Below are 23,928 nucleotides of genomic sequence, written 5' to 3' on the forward strand. Positions count from 1 at the left end.
TGACAAGGGCACAACATGTCAAATGCTCTATGGTGCTGCCGTTAATTGTATCACTTATTATTGCCAGTTCAATACAAGAGCTAATTTCATGATACCATACGAAACAATTCCCAGCTGCAGATTCACTCTGCACTTTACCCCGATCTACACATCTACTCGGCGACACGTCTTGCAAGTATGCGAGAGACATCGCTCTCATAAGGTATTTGTCTCTAGAGTGCAGACGTTAGCACAGTCAGCCAAAAATGAAATGGCTCAAATTTGCACAGGCACAGGCAAGCATAGGCATTACCTGAACATTTTCAGGGCAGTTAAAGCAAGTGAGATGGTCAAGTCACTAGCTGCTACAAAAGCCACGCTTCATCCAATCCTTTCTGAACGGTCTTTTTGCAGTAACCGGTGTACCCAGTCTTGGAAAACCGCAGTGACTGTGCTTCTTACTCATCTGATTGAGGATATTGAGATGCCCAGTAGATATGCATGCTCTTTGCATAAGGGTAATTCAGGCAAGGCTGGCATTATCAGTTGGCCATGCATAATGTCTTCAAAATTGCTAGGCCTTCAGATGTTCATCGTTCTGCGTTCCTCATGCTTCTAAAGGTGTTTTTACATGCGGCAAATGATGCTTGAAAGTGAAGGCTACTTTTAAAAGCAAATATATTGCAAGTACGAATCTTAATATGCCAGACCAGAACACTGGTGGGGTTAACGCTAACAGCAACACACAAGCTACGACAGACGCTGCTGTGGAGTCTGCAGCATCAATTTCTACGACCCGGTAATTCATTAGGTTCGAGAGTGTACCCAGAAATAATCAAGGGTATTACAGACACAGCGGTGGCCATTTCGAAACAATCACATATTTTTGCACATAATTCAAGCACAGTCGCATATATTACTAGTATAAATGTACATTTTGACACATACATTAACATATACATAAGAGTAGCCAACTGGACAGTTAGTCTGGTTAACCTCTCTGCCTTTCGCCTAGGTTCGAAGTTGTGCAAAACGGTATATTGCAGCAGCAATAATTTTGAAGCGTGTCAACCCCCCCCCAACCCACCCTCTCTCTGGTTACAGTCCTGGTTAGGTCAAATTAGGTTGTGCACCCAAAGATTATGGTACATAGGCATTTTTGCATTCTATGCACATTTCAGTGTGGTACAAACCTCGGCAAGCCAAATTGCTGTATTGGTGGGTTTTTAGCCTCTCACAATGCGCGCAGTCTTCCTGCACGCTTAATGTTGGAGGTCACGTGATCGAGCGTGCGCCTCCTCCTCCTCAAAGAGTAACGCAGCAGCTATGAGGCATGCCATAGTGAAGTGCCTCGTATTAATTTAGGACCACATGGGGTTAAGTTAGGTTGTGTACCAAAGGTTGGTACATGAGAATTTCCCATTCTGCATTCACTGGAGTGGAGGTACCCTTTTCTGGAATCAAAGCTGCAACCTTGTGTTAATCCGCAGACTGCTATAGCTACCCTACTAAGTATCAGTATGCTAGTGGTATCGCAGATATCTGCAAATGTAAAAACTTGCAGCTCAAATGGTGATGCAAATGCAGTCATCAGATGCATCACACGAGCATGAAAATGAAGGAAGAGCCACGGCCTGTCAACAAAGAATAAATTTATTTAAAAGGTGTTGCCTTGTTTTGTTTTTCAGGTGTTTTGTTCTGGTGACATGTCTTTTTTTTTTTTCTTCTTTCAAAGAGATGCAAGGATAGGGGGAACATGGGACAGGGTTCATCGGAAAAAGAAAACACGGAAACACCAAAAAAATAAAGTGGGACGAGAAGTGCCTAACTCGGCTCTCGCGCAAAAAACATTCCTCTGGTCACCCGATGACCTCTACAAGAAACGTCCAAGTGCGAATTTTATTGCGAGGAAAAAAAAAAATAAAGAAAGCGCTAAGAATACGTGGAGCACTGACCACATGGAAAAAAGAACAGTCATGTTGTGACGATGTTATGTGTTGCGTGGTAGAACATTTCAGCAACAGCAAAGCAGAAGTCTTGTTAGACTTCGAAAAACAGTCGCTTCAATTGAATTACTAAGATGATAAACACAGAAAGAAGAAAAGAAATTCGTGGGAAACCTCTTAATCAACAAAGCCTGTTGGAGGCTGCAAAGTGATAACGACAGGTTACCGCAATTGTCTACTACACTGACCGCGACAGCCTCGAAGGACCATCATGGCTGGCGATCTTGCACTGATAAGGGTGGAATGATAACCATTTCACGGGGGAAACTAAAAACACGGATGCTTTAATTAACCATGTCTTTTTCTAACAACATTTTTTTTTTCCCGAGGAACGATTCTTTGGTGCTATCATGACCAGTAGCTCCCCACCCTTATATAGGCATTAAGATCTGTTAATAAACAAACTATCTACAAAGAAAAAAAAAATAACATCAAGCAGAAGAGGCAAGTTCCTAAAGCCAGCCTATATGCTTCCATCAGCTTTCCATTACTCAGCAACAGCCAAGCGAAGAAGTAAAGAAACCCAACGAATGCTATTGGCAAAACACAGAGTAGGGAAAAAGAAGAAGAAAAAGGAAGAAGAAAAAAAAAGTTACGCTACGATTGTAGCGAAGGGAAGGTGTTCGCTATAATCGTCACCATGATGACGACTGTGCAGTCATAAGGAAAAAAAAAAAAAAAATCAAGAAGAAACACGAGGCAACAAACGAGCTGCTCTTCGACAGTGTAGCCTCCGTTGTAAACGCTCCTGGCTCGAGCCCGAGGTCAGGCTCATTAAGGGAGGCGAGCAGCCACGTCTATTTAATATTTATATGTACAAACAATTTGCTTAAATGTTCCTACAACGTCCTATCACCATGTGAACTGCAACGGCCAACGTTTGAAGGGGAAAGGGAAAGAAAAAAAGTTGTCGAGTGTTATGTTACGATGTGACGATGGAAGTGACAAGAGAGGGGAAAAGGGGGTGAAGGTAATGAACAGCACACAGACAGGAAACAAAGAGCGAGGTTAAGCAATACAATACAATCCTTTCTGTACTATGCAACAAGCACTGCACGATTCATACACGACTCTGTCCTCTTCTTTAATTCATCTTCTCTTTTAAAAATAGATCAAATGGCATGCAACAACAATTCTCTGTACGCGAGTCTATGTACACACCCATCAACCAACAGCCTTCGCCAAGCCAAGCAACAAATAATAAAAAGAAATAAAAAAAAATCTGTCCCCCGACAACTTAGAGATGGGACAAAGCCCAACGACCCTCTCTACATTTCTCTCACTTCATGAAAATTTGCAACAGCTTGCTCATGAGCGGCTGAACAAATCATGGAAGTGTCGCAAATATCATTGGACTCCCTCGAGACTTTCTCTAAACACACTTGTGCTGGCACAAAACAGTGGCCGGGAGGCAACAACAAATCTCTTAACCATTGCCACCATCAATGTGTAGTTGGCCCTGGGTTGGGAGGAGGGAGTAATGATGTAAGTGTGCAAGGGGGTTTGCTTCCAACCAAATCCACAGCCAAGTCACGGAAAAGCCGCGTCGCTTGTGGCCGACAACACAATGTGGGGAGGGACAACAGAACTTGCTTATCTAGGGAGCACTGCTATTTCATCACATTTCCTAGTGTCCCCACCCCAGGCAGCGCAAGAAACCTGCTTTTTCAAGGACGAAGGTTAAAGCCAGGAATCTGCAAAAACGCCAGTCTCATCAGTTATCAGCCCTGATATGTGCAGATGCGCTCAGTCAAATGTTGTCCCCCCCCATGACACCGGAGCGGCCAGAAGCGATGGCTTGGAAAGCGGAGCAGAAGTTGCAACTTCAAAGGCAGCGAGCGCATGACTAGCAAGGCCTGTGTGTGTTTTGAAGAACTTCCTAACTGAAAAAAAAAAAAAAATCAAAATAAGATGAAGAAACCCCCCCAAAACGAACAGATAACTTCAATGGAAGATGAAAAAGCGCAACGCTGCCTTTGCGGCACCGCCCCCACTATACAAATACAGCTCAGCACCAGGGAACAGAAAGCCATCCGCAATATCTTTCTCCCACTGACGCGTCACCACAACCGTCAAGACAGAGCCTTTCCCCCAAAACACACCGCACATTCTCCATCACCTTTTTGTTTTGAAAAGGCCCTACCAAGGGTGCCCCCTCGCAAGAATGGCACACACTCTCTCGATTCCCTAGCTGTCGATCAGACCAGCTATTCCCGTCCTTTACCCCAACAATCGCCTCCCACATCTCTCTTACACTGTACACTACTCTGCCAAGCTCTTTGCTGCCAAAGCCTCTTCTAAAGCTCTTGCCTGTACTCGATGCCGCACGCGTCGGCTCTCATTTGACCCTACACCGTGCTGTTCGGTGCTGGGGGGCACTGCACTCTGCGGTGCCTAGACATTGCCTTTCACTGCACCGCAACGCCACCGCACCGGACGTGCCCACATGCTACATCTATCGTCCTGCGCCAACTCTACTCGCCCCCATCAAAAATACATTAGCCTAAAATAAAAAAAGGAAAGAGCCACGGTTCCCGCGAAGTAGTCATCGCCAGGGAAGCCGCGAGTTTGTACAATTCGCACAGCTGTGCGTGTGCCCCAAACACTAGGGGTAGGCAGCCTCCTGGTTCGGGGGCAGCGAGCTAGCTTTCTGCCGAGCCATTACCGGCACATCGCAGCTGACGAAAGAGAAAACCAGGTTCTGCCGACAGCCTGTTGTCTCAAATTGCCACAGGAAACGAAGCAATGCCGAGCGCACACCAGGCACAAGTGTGGCAGCACAAAGGCTAATAATGTCGGCCACGCTCACCAGTAAGAGAAGTGCTCGTCATCATCTGTACTGAGAACAACACAAGCACGATGGGTGGGAGGAGGACAAGCAAGGCTGCTTCCGCGAAGCGTGCAACGGAACGAACAGAGAGAGAAAAGAAAGACTATGAGCGATGCAGACGCCCGCCAGGAGCGATGACCTCAAGCGCCACCCACCTCCCCTGCCCGCATCAGCGGTCTGTAGAAGGCCGTCTGCTTCTCGAGGAAACGTGGGCCTGGCGCGCGCGTCTGCTGCCAAGTGCACCGACGCAGAAGTGGATGCAGAACAAAAAGCAATGAAGTGTCCGTGGATGACAGCTTGAAGTGCGGGTGAGTGCGTGACAGGTTGATGACAGAGAGAAGTGGCAAGCAACGATGCAACCGAATGGGAAAGAGGGAAAAAGAAAGGAAAGAAAGGGGAATTCTGCATATGTACACACAATGGCACAGCGAGGGCACCACTAGCGCGACAGCTTCGTCCCTTATCTTTCACAGGAAAGAAACATTGAAGAATAATTGTAACAGTAATAGGATGTTGGATGAGAAGTATGCAACATGTTAAAGAAAAGGTGTGATCTAGTAAAAGAAAGAACCGCAAGAAGACTGCTTTAACAGAAGAAAAATAAAAGAAATGACACCTATGTGGAAGGAAAGTGGCAAACGCACCGTCCCCGCTACAGAGTCATTCAGCACAAAACGCGCTCAATGTTCAGGCCCGCGGGGACAGAAACAAGAGAGTGGGAAGGAAAACGTGGCTCTAAGAAAGTTTTTTTTTTAGGGGAGCTACAGTTTGGTGGCAACAACAAATAACGAGCACGGCAGGAAAGATAAAACGGGGATTAGCAACAGCGGCATCCAGGATTGCCAGCATGGGGAAAGGGGGAGGCAGAACAAGAAGGGGTTTGGTGGTAACACATCATAAAAAAAACAAAAAGTCAACGAGTGATGCCACCATTAACATAAAGAGGAGGAGGCAGAGTCTGTGGCGGACGCCGTGACAGTCGTTGGAGACGACGACGTGGTGGAGACGGGCGGAGACGCCGACGACGAAGCCGCCGCCTCGTCCGAACCACTCCGGTGGACTTTCGATGGCGGAGGCCGGGCAGGGGAGTTGCTTTCCCGATCCCGACCCGCGGCGCTGCCGGCGGAGGAGGTGGAAGAGGGTGTTGATGTGGCCGGCGTTGCGGATGAAGAGGAGGTGGCCATCTCGTAGTGGCGCTTGCGCGGGTGCGTCGGAAGAGGTGCTGCTGCCGGTGGCGATGACGAGGAGTCCGGCGTGGGTGGCTGGGCGAAGGTGGATGATGGCGCCTGCACGATGACACTCGTCGGGTGGAGAGGGGGCGGCGAGGAGGAGGCGGAAGATGATGGAGTCTGCTCCGCGGTGGACAGCCCCAGCGGCTTCGGCTGGTAGAAGAGCTCGGGTGGACCTCTTGGATAACTACGCTCTGCAACAAGAGAACAAAAACGGAGAAAGCCAATTTCAGGAATGGTAACACAAACAAGCAAACTTGGACACATAATCTACAATGCAGTGTGGCTGACGTGTGGCTGCACCTATAGTCTAAATTTGAGTTAATTCAAACTCTCAAAGGGGCCCTCCAATACGCCAGGCATTCCCTCAATGCGGCAATTTGCGTTTTTCATAGACGGGACGGGACGCAACGTGAACGAGTGCCACTACATGATTGGTTAAAAATGTGATGTGATGGTTTACAACTATTTTAAGTATTGCAGAGCTTCAGTTGAGGTGTTCCAACCTCCGAAATGACACATCACATGCTGAGAACTTTGGCATGCCAACAGCCACTTGCAGGAGCTGTTGCAACCATAAAAGTGATGCACGGCCCTTCGAGATTAGACCACGCGCCCTCATGATCGCGGAGGCCATGGGAACGCCATGGAACACCATGAACAGGTTGAGCAGGCTTGGCAACCATGACGTGCCGACTTCCACTAATGCCCTGCTGCTATTGGGTGGCACCACATGACGTCCATGGGAGAGTTAAAACGTGCGCCTCAAAAATTCAAGTGGAGGTAGCTTTCTTTTTACTTGTATTTTGAATTTTCTCTGACCGATAACTTGGGTTTGTGTGGGTCACTTTTCGAAATTCCTTTTGCTCATTGTTCTATGACATGCTGAGAATAGACATAGAGCAAGCATGGTGACCCGAACATGGCGTTGCAGGCCCTTTTTAGGACTTCACTGGCTTGCTTGAATTATACAGAACTGAATACAATATTTCCAGTCATGGTGCTCTACCTTAGGATGGAAAAAAGCAAGAAGTGCTATACATATTTGCTAAAATTACCTAGCATTTTGAATGATTTATGGATGAATTATGGCAAGTTGCAGGAGTGCACGACAATAGGCAGTTGAAGAATGTTCAGACATTTATTACACACTCGCCTAGGGCAGCATGAACTGATTGGAAATGCAGTCCCTTCAAAAGATGGAAGTCCCAAGGAATTGTGAATCATGCCACAGACAATGAACAGCACTTTTAGGAGCTTCAGCATTCGCTAAGGTTAGGTTGTACTAACTAAAATTGTGACAGCGCAAAATACGCTAATTTGGCTGACGTCACACAGGCAGCGTTTTCCAATTTTGTTCGATCCTTCCTGGATAATGCAACATGTGAGCATAGTGCAATAGAAGTATTGGCAGCACAGGCCTAGCACTTAAACTAAGAGCGATTGCGGGCGCTAAGAAATTAAATGAGTTAATTGGCAGTGAACTAAGCGGTCATGCGCTTCAGCTTGCAGACTTCGCCCCTGCAAACACCTTTTAATAACAGCAAAAGTCATGCGGCCATTTTCGTGCCACTTGGGTGGACCAAGTTGAATAAAACGACTATCTGCTCCTATTATCACTTGAATTTCTGAGTCATTGATCGATCAAACATGTACAGTCGGCGTCACCCTTGTGTAGAGCGTGGGAACAGCGGTCTCCGGGGCGCTCCGGAGGCAGCTAGCGACATCTAAAACTAGCTGCTGGGTCCAACATTGTGGGGATCGAGGCGCCTTCCCATGCCTCGTCCCCCAGCTCGCGTCTTGTGCTTAGCTCGATCTCCGGGAACCCCTGCCATAACGGCAACATGGCGGACACGGCTAGCGCGCCGGAGCTAATTTCCCGCACAAACCGTGCTTCTCCCTTCCGGGTAAGAGTTACCGTGCGAGCAAATACCACCGGGACCTGCCCCGATTGGCCTCCCGAGTGGCGGCCCCCGCGCGCCCTCTCCACCCGAGCTCTCTTCTGCCGAGGGCTTCATCGCCGCTGCAGATGCTCACAGGCCCGCAACTGAGTTGGTTACATGGTACCTTTGCTCTCGTGACTCCTCGTTCTTGCGCTTGGTGGACCGCTACCCGGTTAGCCCTAGCGCAACGGGCACGCGTACTCGATCGGTCTTGAGGTGAGCCTTTACCCGTAAGCGCCGTGACTGTCGCACTGTGCTGCATCTTGGGTGAGTAAACCCTTGTCTGTTGGCGAACTGACTCCTAAGCCTTCTCTGCGCCATGTCTGAGAGTCGACGAACCCTGCCACAATGCCTTTGTGCATTGCGGAGTGGAGGAGCGTCGTGGCCTTTCCTGAGCGTCACCCGTAAGGTGAGCCTTGTGCAAACCCATCTCCAGAACATCTAGCGGTAGCTGCTGGGCACATTTGGGACCAGCAACTACCGTTAGACTTTGCTGGCTGGCTCCGGAGCGCTCCAGCAGCTGTCGTTCTGCGCTCCACACAAGAGTGACACCAACTGTACATTGTTTTATGAGCACATAAAGCTCCTTGTTGCAGCAGATATGACTGACCTGATTTATCTATTTTCCCATAGAGAGGTTTCCCAGGGCCTAATTCCGAGGTTCTTGAACAATGATAGGCTATGGCACCGTACATTACGGCCCTGTGGCTTTTACCACAAGCAACGAGAATGCCGGGGGGAAAATGAAACAACCCTATACGTAGGGTAATTACTTTACGGTCGCCAACAGTGAGGCACACCTTGGTCGAGCCGCGGCGAGTCGCTGCGCATGCCGTTGCTTTTGAGGACGCCGTTCGAGACAACCGAGGGTTGGTGGGCCACCAGCACCTTGGGTTTGCTGTTGGTGAACGCGGGCAAGAGCGGCGATCCACCCAACTGGTGGGCGCCACCTGGAGGGGAGAGAGAGAGCTTAAAGCGTGCACTCAAACTTGAGAACTAAATTCGGGGGTTTAACGTGCCCAAACCACAATCTGATTATGAGGCATGCAGTAGCATGGGGCTCGGGATTAATTTTGACCACCTGGGGCTCTCTTAAGGTGCTCCTAAACCTAAGTACACAAGCATTGTTGCATCTTCGACTTGACTAAACTTCGTTATTTTGGCTTCAAGTGGCTTTGCAATGTTGCAAATTGATTTTGACGACATACTGCATTAAAATGGCCCAACGAACACTTCAAACCTGGTCACTGTAAAAGGAGGGCGCACGTGAAGTTCCAAAACACGGAACTGCACCCTAACCGGGCGCATGGCACCAGCACTGCCCGGGCTCCAGTCTGACCGCGACAAAGATTTCAGTGCCGAGATCGTAAAGAAAACAAAAAGACAATTGAGAGAAGATTCTCAAGAAAAAAACAACTTTGCGGCTCTCGGCATGCCTGTGGCCGATGCTGCATCCATAACGGCAAGACATTTGCAAAATGCTGACGTGCAGCGGTAGTTTCCACTTTCAGCCAATTACAGTAAAAGCTCGTCAATTCGGAAAATCGGTTAATTCGGAAATGTCCTTTGGTCCTGTCAGGCTTTTGCATTATTTAATGCAATAAAACTCTCGTTAATTCGGACGTATTGGGCCGCACATCGGTTAATTTGGACAACTCTCGGAGCTCGGTGAGCATGGAGCGCCGCAAATGTGCGACGCAAACGAGCCACAACGCCGTTACCGTCCACCGAAACGAAGTGACGGAGTTCGCATCGCCATAGTCATCAGTGCAAATCGTACGTGAATGACAGCAACGCCAGAACGCTTCGTGCCTATTTGAGCCTTTAAAGCTTTTATTCTTGCGTTTTCTGGCGCGCATAGCACTGCGTTGGCCGTGTGCCTTCAAAACTGTGTAGTCACCATCCATGATTCCATTGATAACAGCCGCGGTTTCATCCGTAGCGGTTGCGGCAAAAAGTAGTTTCGTTTTGACTCGGTACGCGCGTCGGCCACGTGCTTTCATAACCGAGTAGTCGCCATCCATGATCGCGCCGATAACGACCGCGGCTTCGTCTGCAGTTGCAGCAAGCGGTAGTTTCGTTTTGACTCAGTGCAATGCTGTCGAGCATGAAAAGCACCGTCGACACCGCGATGGGTGGCGACCCGGCGACACTGGCGAAAAAATAATCGGGATGTGCGCACGCTAGTGAAAAGCTAGTCTCAGATGAAGACGCGTGGCGCGGCCGCGCTGTGAAGGAAGTCTCGAGACCCTTGCCACTGCGAACTCTAATCAGCCACGAGATGACGAGAATTGCAGCTTCCGCATTGTGTTTGTGCAAAATAGAAACAGAATTTGCTGCTTCATACTGTAAATAAGAGCGTGTTGACGTAGTAAGCATTTGTTTGTTTTCTTGATACCCTCGATAATTCGACATTCGGTTAATTTGGACATTTTTTTCTCGGTCCCGTGAAATCCAAATTAACGAGCTTTTACTGTAGAATGCTTCGCAATCTTATGCAGAAATGCAATCGTGTTCTGCTGACAGTAAAATATATCATTGGCTCTCAAAGAAAAAATACCACCAGATGCGCTTGTAATATTAAAATGGCAGGTGATTGGAACCAGCCGGGAGCCGTTTCGAAGGAGCTACACCGCTGAATTTCGATCTTTAGACGACGATTTTAACGGGAACTTGCCGTTAGATGTGAAAAAGTGCTGGGAACAAAAATTAAGGTACTGAAAATCCTGTTTTCGGACCAAAGTGGTGTCAAATTGTAACTGCCAATGCCAGCTAAAGTGTCAATTTTTCTGTTTTTTGAGGAGCAACTCTGCATATAACAAATTATTAATACAATGACCACTTTTTGCAGGACTATCGAGCTCGTTGAAAACAGGTTTGACTGTATTCTTTTTAATAGTTCACTAGTTTTATTATATATCCCCCTTTTTCCCTCCCTCTTAAAATATGACTAGATTCTTAGTTGTGCTGCTGCATACTGTTAGAAGCTACTTGTACTCCGTATTGTTTGCTCCATTTATGCATTATTTTTCTGCAGAATTGTTTTGCATTTCATCCAGGGCTAGTCAAACCCTCATTTGTGATAACATTTGCGTTTGCATTTTGTCATTTTATATTAAAATTTGTATGTGTTTCATTTTATAGGAGTTACATTGTATGACTCATTATGATCGGCGTTAATGTTTCATTTTTCTTTCTCTACCCTCCTGCTTAATAATGTCATTAGCTTAGTCTGCTACCCGGCTACCTTGTTGCAGAAGAGTTTCCTACTATAGAATTACTATAGGAAACTGGCACTTCAATTGCTCAGCTACTGTAGGAACGATGGTTAGTATACAGTAAAACCTCGTTAATTCGACCCTCGTTAATTCGGAATATCGGATAATTTCGACTCGTCCTCTGGTCCCGGGCAGTGTATGCATTATTCAATGCAATCAAACTCTTGTTAATTCGTACGTATTTGGCCGCACATCAGTTAATTCGGACAACTTTCGGAGCTCGGCGAGCGAGGAGCGCTGCAAATGTGCGATGCAAAAGAGCAAGAACGGCACTAGCGTCCAACTGAAACGAAGCGGCGGAGTCCACATCGCCATAGTCATCAGCGGAAATCACACGCGAATGACAGCAACGCCGCAATGCTTCGTGCCTATTTGTGTACTTAAAGGCTTTATTCTTGCGCTTGCCGCCGCGGATAACATCGCGTTGGCTGTGGGCTTTCATAATTGCGTAGTCGTCATCTACGATCGCGTTGATAGCGGCCGCGGTTTTCTCTGCCGCGTTTGCGGCAAACAGTAGTTTCGTTTTTACTTGGTACGCGCGTCGGCCGCGCGCCTAACAAACTGCGCAGTCGCCATCGATGATCGCATAGATACCGACCACGGTTTCGTCTAGAGTGACCTCCACAGTTGTTGCAGCGCACAGTAGTTTCGTTCTGACTCGGTGCATGCGTCGGCCGCCTGCCTTCAGCACCGCAAAGTCGCCGTTCATAATCGCGTTAATAGCGGCCGCGGTTTTCTACGTAGCGGTTGCGACAAACACTTGTTTCGTTTTGACTCAGTGCAAAGCTGTCGAGGATGAAGAGCACCGGCTACATCGCGATTATGTTTTCGCCAGCTCATAGGCAAAACATGACCAGGATGTGTGCGCGATAGTGCAAAGCGTGTCGCAAATAAAGGCGCGCACCGTGGCCATGCATGCGAAGGAAGTCACGAGGCCTCGATCGCTACTGCGACTCATTGAGATGACAAGAATTTCAGCTTTCGCTCTGATTTTGTGCAAAATAGCAACAGGAGTCGCTCACTCATTCACTAAGTAAAAGCGCGTTGACATAGTAAGCATTTGCTTATTGTTTTCTGGATACTCTCGATAATTCGACATTCGGTTAATTCGGACATTTCTTTCAGTCCCGTGAAATCTGAATTAACGAAGTTTTACTGTACATGGATTTGTCTTATCTTCATGCTTGGGGCTTCAACAGTTGTTGAAGCTTTGTTTACTATGCTTTTGCTGCCTTTATGGGCCAGAATTTCGAAGCAATCCTATTTTCCTCAGACAATTAGACTCTGCGCACATGCATGATCGCTGCGAAGTGCAGCATTTATATCGCAATATGTTGTTGAAAATGATCAGTTGCAAAGTCGCTAAGCTGTTCGAAGCCACAAGGACGAAGCTTAGGCAAATATCCAACCATCATTCTGAGGCTGGCTGAAACTCCATGCTTGCAACTCCAGTAGACAGAATAGGTTTTACCGTAGCACGATAAAAATACAGGACAAAGGAAGACACACAGGGACACACACGACGTTATGCGTGTCGCTGTGTGTCTTTTGCCCTGTCTTTTAATCGCGCTGCGGTAAACCTATCCAAGATGTGTTACCAACAAGCCCACATTGCAACCCCAGTAGACAGAGTTCCATTGAGTAATTGAAACTCTATGCTAGTTGCTCTGCGGAGGTGCCTCTTTCTGTATCTTCATTTATGCATTACACCTTAGTAAACCGAGTAAAAAAAAATCATTCTGATTAGTCACCTGGTGAGCCTGGGGCAGACTGGCTGGCCTTTATCTCGCGCGCCAGGTACGAGGCCTGCGGGGGCGCCAGGCCGGGGGGAATGGCCATCATGGTGGCCGGCGGCTGCAGTGGGGAGCTCGGAGCCCCCTCGGTGGCCATGCTGTCCGGCACGGGGCTGGGCTCCCGCGACAGTGAGTCCGGCGTCGCCAGACCGCTGTGTGCACCGTGGCTTGGCGACGCCGGCGCCGACCTGTGTGAAGAATCGAGAGACTGGTGAGGTTGCGCAAACAAACAAGAGCCTATCATGACTCGAAGCTGCTCGTGAATCTCAATGAAATTTTTATACGAAATAATGCAAGTCGAGCCACTGAGAAAGTTCGTACTCGAAAAAGCCACATAAGAGTTTCCCTTATTGCTCAAGCGCTACAGCAAAACACAAGGAGTTTCAGACCGTTAAACTGGCTGCCCTCCCAAATACTTTCCCCTCCACGCTGCAAAGCACTGGTCTAGTTTTCAAGAACCGTAGAAGCACATCGTGAAAGGTGGTTAGGTCTTCAAAATCTAGCACAACACTGCATATATTTAATATTGTGGCAGACAGTAACTGCCTAACCGAGCAGCAGGCCGCGAGTCACAAGTAGACCCTACGAAAGCTGAGGTTTCACTTTCTAAGGGAACCTTTTAACATCGGAGCTGTTTAAGCCGGGCGTAATGTGTCTGCTGAATCCAAAAATGTAGGCCTATCTTGGCAGTAGTGCAGAAAGGGTCTAAGCGCAATGGCACATACCCCTGTGAACTAGCGAAGCTGAGCGTGGCTATGTCTAGCTAGGCATGGTTGGGGCTACTTAAGCTTAGTTATCGATAACCAATCGATAGCCAATCAATAGCTAATCCGGAAAATGCTGGGGATGACTTCGTAGTGCTTAGCCTAGCCCAAACGTGCCCAATACCTTGCGATAGCCAATCGATAGCTAATCAATAATCAATCAATAATCAATTAATTCCGGAAAATGCTGGGGATGACTTGGTAGTGCTTAGCCTAGCCCAAAAGCCAGGACTAGCTAGGTGCCCGTCAGCTCCGCTGTCGCTTCAGCATTGCACCTCCAGTGCAAGCTACGCTAGTTTTTTTTCTTTCTGCTGAAGTCTAGAAAGCCGGGTTACGGAAGTAGAGACTCATTGTAGAAACCAACCTGGAGGAAACAAAGGGCGTCCGGAAACAGGGCAGCCCTCGTTGCCGCCGCCTGCGGAAGGCCTGCTCGACCAGCTTGCCTTCCGACTGGGGGTCAATGCGCCAGAAGGAACCCTTTCCCGGCTCTTCTTGCGACCGGGGAACCTTGACGAAGTACCGGTTTAGGCTCAGGTTGTGCCGGATTGAGTTCTGTGTTGGGACAACGGAATAAACATCAAGGAAAAGTGAATACCGCAGTGCATGGTGCTATTTCCCCAATGTGCCAATACATGACAACAGAATTCAGAGCAACAACTCGTATCTCAAATCTACAGACACCCTCCTCCTTAATGCTGTGGCTGTTGTAGCTCTTTCAGTCGGCTGAATGATGATGTCGGTTGTCGTGATCATTTGACACTGCCAAGCACTTAAAACGAGACCAGGCCCTGCTTACCAACACCAGGCAGTGCATAAGTATACGGCTCCTATTGGTTCACAGATGCAGGTGGTGTCAAAGAGAGTGTCCAGAGTTCAAGAAAATAAAGTATGCTTCAAGCCAGTGCTCACGTTAAAAAGATTCGACTCCGCTGTGGTGCTGCAAGTAAGACAACAATTGCAGAAACTCTCAACTGTCAATGAAGCATGCCAAATTTGAATCAACACTAAAACCTGATGCCAATAAAGTATGCGGCACTGGAATGGTATGTCATCAGAGAACCCGATCCAGCTAGAGTGGCCAAGGCAAGTTACATTGTACTACCGTTGCCAACCTGGATTCCAAGGGGGCCACATTAAAGTCAGAATAATCTGGAGTCCGAAATATCAGATTCGTCAGATATTAAGTGCCTTTTTTTTGCATATTGACATATGCTTATGTCAGAGTTGCCTCTGAAATGGTCAGTCTGTATTTCGACCATTCGACCAGGTTAATGCAAACACCAAATCTCCCATCTTCTGGTGACCTTAATAGAGGTCGTCCATGCTCCGATATCCGAAGGATCACGGCTTTCTTCGCGACAATCAGTGTCCGGCATTTCCCTCACTTAATGACAACCCTTGACGGCACTTGAGGGTGGAGTTCGTGCCACTTGAAGCTGCTTGATGATTCTGAGCAACAAAAATCAAAGAAGTCACCCGGGACCACAGTTTTATCCGGCTTGATGGCAATCAAAAGTGCTGCGTGCGACCAAGGTATAGCACACAATGGAACAAGTGCTAGATGCTCAAAACTGGTATTAAAAAATGTAAATTACAGCTTAGCAGCTTGGCTTGGCTTGTCCTGCACGGTTGGCGACTACTGGATAAACTAGGCCTTGCTAGTATTGTTTCTGGTGAAGCACTGGCTACAGGGGCAGCGACCATGCCGGTGCAATTAACAAAAATATCACTCTTTCTGCTTCACTCGGAGGCCAAATCAGCAAGCATTGTGTAGGCAAAGTCTGAAGTATTGAATGGCACACTGAAAGGTGTCCAGAATATCAGTTGTCTATAGATATTATGTTTGGGGGGCAGCAGTGGCGCCGTGAAGCTGTCCGAATAATCGAGCATGTCTGAATTACCGGCTGGAGACTGTATAACCACAGCCATGCCCAACGAGCTCTGGCTCTCTGTTCACCACTCGTTGCACTGTGGACACTCATGTTGCCTTCCACAAGCTCACCTGGCTGATGGCTGATTTCTCCCTTAGGTTTGTCGCGAGTGTCATGGTGAAGATGTGCTCTGTGGAGAGGAGTGGTGCGATTTTAATGAGGAAGCCATCTTTGCCCCCCCCCCCCCCCCCAATCCACTCTGAAGTTTCAGTTGTCTGCAATTACGCTTGGCTCTGCATTTCCCTACGAAAAGAGTTGTCCAGCCCTAAAACGGCATTAACGCAACGTGACTGAACACACCACCATAAGACGTCACCGCTGGCACAATTGCTCCCATGCGTGTCTCCCGCATCACAGCATATAGAGAATCGTATAAAGCTTTCTAATGTCGCAGACACATCACTCAAGTTGAAGTTGGAAACATGCTGTCATCCCAAGAAACAATATTACAACAAGAAAAACCTCGGGTCTACCTTTCCCACACTGCAACACAAGGCTTTGATATTTGCGCATGCATAATTTTAACTGTCATTTTTGTTGCCACCTCGAGTTTCTGAAGCAACCACAGTGTTGAGCCAGACTTTTAGGTAGCTAAATTTGCTGTACCTCCTGGAATAAACGCAGGCTGACAAAACATGGCCAGCTTGCGTGAACAAAAGGAGGAGTTTAGCTGAAAAACATTTAGTACCCCTGCAGGGATGGTGAATCTCTGGTGAATGGGAAAAAGGAAAACAAACTGCACTACCTGCCAGTTTCAGTAATAATGATGTTGTCATCAAAAGTATGCTAATATTTAAACAAACAAAATGCAACAAAGCCTGTAGGCATCCGCCTGGCCCCAAATGATGGCCGCAAGGGGCACGGTATATGTGCGACAGTAGGATGCTCGCATAGGTAAGACGACGACTAAGAAGAAGGGTTAGAAGGTCTCCAGAGACACGCAGCGCGTGTGGCTGCAAAAGCGACAAAGCCAAGTCGTCGCACCATTCTGGCTTTCGCTGCTGGCACGAGCGTTGGGCATGCACACAAAATTAGCATCCCTGCTGAGCAACTGTGTGTATACCGCATTACGGCGCATACACTGGCCCAAGCGCAACGGAAAGTAAACAGCCCAAGCTGAATTTTTCTAACCCTTTCTTTGAACGCTGACAAGTGCCGACGGCTTTCCTTCCGTCGAGGTGTGATGCCTGCAACACAGCCGCCACCAATTTTCATCCTGCCAGGGTCCCGAGATGCCTTCAGTGCAATGTTAAACCTTGCTGTTGCTTTCAATGCTTTTGCCTTCGGCCGAAACTGCCAATTTTTTTTTTTTTTTACCTTCCAGCCTGTGGGGTGCTCGCAGGACATTACTCGGGACAAGTGTGCTCGATTGATGGTGGCATATTCACAGCCACTGTTGGCCACGCTCTCTTACCACATTCTTGCATAGTAAAGGCCGTCCTAATGTAGTTAGTTAATAATGTGTTAGCATTAGGAGTGTCAAAGTGGGGAAAAAATGTATGTGTGTGACGTGTGGGAAGCCAGTCATGTGATAGAGGTAGAGAGGGGATGAAAAAGCTTAGAAGAACGCATGCATGCACGCATGCGTGCGTTGTAGTGAAACTGACGGTGGTCTGCTCTGGACCATCGTCAGTTGCACTTCGTTCCTCGAAGAGGCAGGCTGTGTGTTGAGTGGGCTCCGGAACAACACATTGCAATGTGGTGAATGCGGTTTAAATCATGGATCCGGGACCTCAAAGAGGTGCGTCGTAATGCATTTCTCTCGCACTTACCGCTAAATTGCCACCTGAATGCTTTTGTTATAGTACCACCCTTCGAATATTAAAAAAGTGATTCAAAATTTACAGGCCAATGATCAACAGATGATACGCAAAAGTCCGTAAGCAAGCTTTCCCACACACCTACCTTGCCCTAACCAACATGGCCGCGTTCCCGCTAGCAGACGGAGACGTGCGTTTTGAAAGCTTGGACGGCGCGGGGAATGGACAGTGGCGGGAATGATGTCACCATCCCACATGTTGACAATTAAATTACGATTCTAGCCCGACGTCTGTCTGCCATCTTTGCTATGACAAAGGAGGTGTGTGGCGAAGCACAGTTGCAGGTTTTGCATATCGTCTATTGCTTTTGTACTAATGTATTCCATCACCTCAGGTAAGGGAAAGGAATGCCTGAAGCTCAGCAATAGTTTTAAAGAAAACCTCACATGGACATAAAGAGAAAGCTTTAGCTCAGGGCCAACTTCAATTTCCCAAATCAAGTATACAACGCAAAAATGCTTTTGTGAGACAACCGCTGGATCAACTTGAATGAAATTTGTTGCATTTGAGAGAGAAAGAGAGCTAAATCCTAGTGACCCAGGAATCAAAATTTCAATTTAGGGCCTGAAATTTTTTACACAAATTTCTGAAAACAGGCCAGTTTCAAAGAAATTGAAGCACAAAGTTTACAAATGTGTAACTATGCACCAAAAATGGATATCACTGCATCTCAAGTGGGCAAACTTGATACCATATGAATTTGCAGTCTACGTGAAATTGTTACAATGTTTACGAAGGTTTTGCAAAAGTCCTACTCACAAATTAGTGCTACATTTCAGAGCCGTGCATAATACATCAATTTTGTCCGCTTTGAATGTCTTTGATAGGGGCAGCTTAAAAAACTGATATCGTTTTTCAATGCCGAGTTACAGTGTTGTAAACTTGATAAGTGTTTTTTTTTTTTTTTTGCTTTTTTCCAATTTTTCAATTTTCGGCAATGTCGTGGAAAAAAAATAATGTCCTAATTTTAAAAATTTACTTTTTACAGTCACCAATTTCTAACCTTTTCCCTTAAATGCCACAAACTTCTTCAAAACCAGTCGAGTGGTTGCCGGGAAAAATTATTTCTCCGTTCCCATAACCACATAAAGCCAACAGACAACGAAGCCAAGGAAAGCATCGGGGAAATTAAGTGTAGTTGAAATTGGAATGTAGAAAATAATGAAGAAAAGGGAAATGAAAGTGGACGAAAAGATAACTTGTCGCCGGCGGGAGCCGAACCCGCAACCTCCGCATTACGCGTGCGTTGCACTACCAATTGTGCTACAGCGATGGCCATCAATTCGTCCACTAACTTGGGTATTTATGTTTAGTAGATCTAGCTCTAGGAGTGTTAGCCAGCGCCACTCAGAACCATGGTGTGTGGATGTGGAACATCCTTTTTAGCCCGATGGCGTCACGATACACGTGATCTTGGGAGAGCAGGCACGTGGCTAATAAACCCTCGCATGCTACCTAATGACATCAAGGTTGCCAGATTCGAGACCCGTTCCCAGGCATTTGAATGGAAGGAGCCCCATGAGCTCAACTTATTCATTTAGGAAAGCATTTCAATGCAAATGCAGTTTAGGGCCCCTTTCAATCAGGAAGACAGGCGAGAAGGGAGAAAGTGGTCAGACTGACCTGCCACCCTTTGTCGGCAGTCCGGTAGTAGGGGTAGTTCTTGGTGATGTACGAGTAAATGCCGCTTAGCGTCAGCTGCTTGTCTTGTGCCGACGAGATGGCCTGCACAATCAGCTGGGCATACGAGTAGGGCGGCTTCTGGTCCCCGTCCGGCCCACTCCTGGAAGAGGAGGCCGCCAAGGAATGCTATTCGCACAAGGACCCAAACATAGGAGGGCATCTTCTTATTCAACAAGGAGAAAAAAAAAAAACGTCTGGCCTATGCGTACTGTGTGCCAGTCTTCGCATGGCCACTTCCGTACGTCACACTATTAAGGTTCAAATCACCCAGTGAGAAGCATTTGGGATAGCAGACGTTGTGCATCACAGCCAAATAGTTGCTCGTTTCAAGCCCGAAATGTTCTGCAATGCAGGAGTGTACAGTCAGATTTAATATGAGCTGCAACACGGCGCTCCAAGACTATACGGGATGACCGACATGAAAAATAGCAGAACTAAACAACGTTTCGATTACTAGTATTTATTAAATCAACTTTTCGTATGTCGGTGCCACCTTGAAGTCTTGGAGCCCCTTCGACCAGGGATACCAGGTTGTAGCTCACATCGAAAGCAACTGTGCATGGAAACAGCTGTGATGGACCAACATCTTGAGGTGCTGTGACCAACCACGGCGGGCAGAACTTTTAGTTCCGTCTGCGATTATGTTTGGCTCTGCATTTCCCCACGAAAAGAGTTGCGCAGCACTAAAACGGCATTATTGCAATGTGACTGAACACACCACCATAAGATGTCACCGCTGGCACAACTGCTCTCACGCAAGTTTCCCGCATCATAGCATATAGAGAATCGTATAAAGCTTTCTAATGTCGCAAACCCATCACGCAAGTTGAAGTTGGAAACATGCTGTCATCCCAAGGAACAAAAGAACCCCGGTCAATCTTTCCCACATTACATTACAAAGCTTTGACATTTGTGTGTGCGTACTTCTAATTTTTGTTGCCACCTCGAGTTTCTGAAGCAACGACAGCGTTGAGCCAGACTTTTAGGTAGCTAAATTTGATGTACCTCCTGGAATAAACGCAGGCTGACAAAACACGGCCAGCTTGCGTGAACAAAAGGAGGAGTTTAACTGAAAAACATTTAGTACCCCTGCAGGAATGGTGAATCTCCGGTGAATGGAGAAAAAGGAAAAAAAACTGCACTACCTGCCAGTTTCAGTAGTAATGATGTTGCCATAAAATTTAAACAAACAAAATGCAACAAATATGTGATCGGTTTTACACAACTTGAAACTATGATTCCCGTAACACTTTTACAGTACTTATAATTCCGTAACAACAGGGCAGTGGAATGTAACACAATGTGAAAGGCTATACATGACATTATAATGAACGAGGTCACTGCTGCACTTATCACAACTCGCCATTTGAGATTTAGGAAGCTTACATTAATTTACTTTGCCTTTTCATACATTCTGCCTACTGGATGGATATCCTTCGTAATCTAGGCCTAGAATGTAAGGATTTTTTTTTTCGCTTGATTTTATTCCTTTGTTATCATTCATTGCTCACGATTGGCCAATCCTGCTGGTAACAAACGTGGAGTGGCGCTCGGATAAGTGACAGAGTGTGAAAATAAATAGCATTGCAATAGAATCATTATATTCTGGCCCCAATTTTATAAACTGTTGATCCAGCAAGGACCTGAAAATACATAAAAGATCTGAAAGGTCAGTACGCTGAACCGGCTAACGGCGACATTTGCAAAAGGAAATCCGGCCGTGCCACTCGACGACCTCACAGTTGGCAGCGAACCCTACACACCAGATGAGTCTACAGAGGACACAGCAAAAGCTCACCCAGGCATAGAGTTGCTGTTATTATGAGATGCTGGTCCACTTGCGCTGGAGCCCGTGGTGGGGACCTCTTCGTGCCTCTCCACGGCTGCCGCGGCCATTTGCAGGTCAGAGGTGACATTACGACGATGGCTCCCCGACCGGGGACTCGCTGGACAGGAATTGGCCGCACTGCAATGTGGAAACAGTACGAAATGACTGTTCGGCGATGCTTCTGAACAGCGTTAGGCAGCAGAGTAACCACGAGGCAGAACGCTGCCAGCGATGTCTTTGCTCCAGAGAAATTTTCGGATGTAGCCAGACTTGCCGTGCTAGCCGCAGCACAAGCTTTTTCAGGTGTTTGAAAAGCCGATGTTCTCGCGTGGTCATAAATTTCTTGGGCAAAAATGAAGTCGCAAAACTTGTCTACCCAAACAAAGAGCTCTAACAAACACTCAAATTAAAACAATGTGCGCCGAACCATGTGAACTGTTGTGCACATACACCCAGTGCTCAGCACTGGCGAACGAATCGATGCAAAAGCAATGAAAAGCCAGATTGCACAGTCGGCACATATAATTTGCCGCAGTTTAGCTCACTCATTAGCAGATGGACTTAGCACAGTCTAGTTTTCTTTGTGCTGTGCTAACTACTCTACATGGACATGAAAGCACACACACACTACCAAACCAACTTGAAAATTCCACTGTTCAGATGGCAAAGAAGGCAGCCTGAATTATTTATTTGTGTTGCATTAGCTGCAAAGTCCCTCGGCTGGTATGTCTTCAGCCACTGTGCTAAGTAGCACCATTCCTTGGTCAGTGGCCATCCTGTCCCAACTTGTTGTCCGATGCCAGCACTGCTTCTATATGAAACAAATGACTGCCTCCTTAGTCTCGTGTAGATCAATGTTCAATGCAACGAACATGACAGAACACTCTCATTCCACAATGGAATCTGAGAGTGAGATTGACAAGATAATGGAAGAGGGATGAGTGAGTTGGCAGCACCTAACTAGTTGGCGAGAAGCCTTCACTATGGCTTTAGTTAGCAGCAGTGAGGCTATCGCTAGTGATCGAAGCAATCACACTTTCATGACACTTGTTTGAACAGCAAAGTTCATTGCAACTTCTTTCCTGTCTTTACTCCAAGGTTCAGGGCATCATGTGCCCAAAATTACGCACTGCTGACTGTGTCGGGCATGCCGGACGTTTAAGATTTCAGCAAACCAGAGACAATACTGTCACAGTGAACTCACCTTCTAATAGTGGCAAAGCCTCGCCAAAGGTGTTGCGGCTAGTGAAGGACACGGACAAGATCAGCAGCCACGGAAACGAAAATGGTTGCATAACTATTCAGTAAAATATGGAATGGTTATTAATGATAGCTTGATGCATCTAGACAAGGAACAGCTTAAATGGGTAACCGGTAGTGGTGACAGAAATGTCTACTAATGACCCAGGGGAGAACAATAACCTAAACTCCTTGAACAAAGCGCACACACTGATTGCACAACAGATCAATACGACACATGGACACATGAATGCCCAACGCAAGTGCTACACTTTGAGACCGGAGGTCACTGAACTCCATCGCCACACCAATCGCATTGACACTCAACTTGTGCCAATGAAAAGCCACCAGAAGTGAACACGGTGAGATGAAAATCAGTGTGGATGACATCAATACGTGGAAACATCTAATTGCAGCAGTGTAGTAGTACAATAGACTTTCGTTATTTCAACACCTGCTAATTCGATTTTTTGTTAATTTGATCCTGACCAAAAATATTGGCAAGCAACCATACATTTCCATGGGCCAATACTTTTGTTATATCGATCCTGAAATTGGCCCCCACCAGATAATCCGAACTTGACTGGTTGGCACGAACATGTCAGACCCCAATGGTGACCCTTATGGCGCTCAGGGACAGCGAATGTATCAGACAAACCTCATGAAATCATCTCATGCCAAAGATGCTCTTTCTAAGCCTCCATAGAAACGTTTTCAAGTGAAAATAGTTGCTCACAAAGAATTTCTACAGTCGTTACTCGATTCTAACGCATACCTTTTCTTCCGACATGAAAATTGCCTGCATGGTGCAACTGGATGTTAACTAAAATCTGCTTTCGAAACAACCTACCATCAGAGTCAACCCTAGCCAGTGTCATTGCCACTGATGGCGACAGAACGAGTTCTTGCATAGTATGGAGGAAGTTTTCTTCCTCTATGGAAGCAGACAATATCCTAGCCTAGATATATCTTAGACAATATCCTAGATGGGCAGGTCCTGTAATATGTAGAGCGGGTAATTGGTCGTCGATAAGAGTAACAGAACTGAGGCCAGAGAGGGCAGTGCCGTCAAGGGCTGCTGATGATGACGAAGTGACGATGGATTAAGAAATTGTTGGGCAAGCTTTTGGTGCAGTTAATGCAGCACAAGGCAATTGATAATCGTGGATATAAAAGAGGCATTGATACCGGAGCAGACTTAGAAATAAGCCACGACTGCGAATTTTTTTACTCCAGCATGCTTCCAAATAATCCTCTGCTGAACTAGACCTGCAGTCCGCATCATGTGGTGCCTATTCTGTCGCTTTATTATAGACCACCAATAACCTGCTCTATGCATTACACAGCCTGCCCAACTTCACGCCTTCCTCTTAATCTCAACTAAAACATCAGCTACACCTGTTTGCTCGGTAATCCACACTGTCATCTTCCTGCCTCTTAACACTACGCTTATTACTGTTTCTTTCATCCCTCACCAAGCGGTGCTTAGCTTTTTCTCAAGGTAACATGGCTTCAATGCTGTCTTTTACTAATTTCACTGCATTGCAAGAGTGTCACAAAATGACCAGTTAAATACGTCTTACTCCGATGGACCACTGGGTTACC

The 23,928-nt window shown here is 46.9% G+C and overlaps 1 protein-coding gene across 2 annotated transcripts in view; it reads right to left on the bottom strand.

The window, feature by feature from the left end:
- Window positions 1-1,614: 1,614 nt before the first annotated feature.
- The window catches only part of LOC119453028 (forkhead box protein K1-like), a 66,808-nt gene continuing 44,494 nt past the window's right edge, over window positions 1,615-23,928 (bottom strand). Inside the window, exons 3-8 of one of the 2 annotated variants that reach the window (XM_037715003.2) lie at window positions 21,055-21,222; window positions 19,197-19,356; window positions 14,187-14,374; window positions 13,017-13,246; window positions 8,788-8,937; window positions 1,615-6,238 (exon numbers count right to left, since the gene is read on the bottom strand). In XM_037715003.2, coding sequence (XP_037570931.1) covers window positions 5,748-6,238; window positions 8,788-8,937; window positions 13,017-13,246; window positions 14,187-14,374; window positions 19,197-19,356; window positions 21,055-21,222 — 1,387 coding nt within the window. In that variant the 3' untranslated portion in view covers window positions 1,615-5,747. Of the gene's footprint in view, window positions 6,239-8,760; window positions 8,938-13,016; window positions 13,247-14,186; window positions 14,375-19,196; window positions 19,357-21,054; window positions 21,223-23,928 lie in introns of both variants that reach the window. The other variant, XM_037715005.2, reaches the window with a different exon arrangement.

This window comes from Dermacentor silvarum, chromosome 5 (assembly GCF_013339745.2).
Source record: "Dermacentor silvarum isolate Dsil-2018 chromosome 5, BIME_Dsil_1.4, whole genome shotgun sequence".
Taxonomy (NCBI): Eukaryota; Metazoa; Arthropoda; class Arachnida; order Ixodida; family Ixodidae; genus Dermacentor; species Dermacentor silvarum.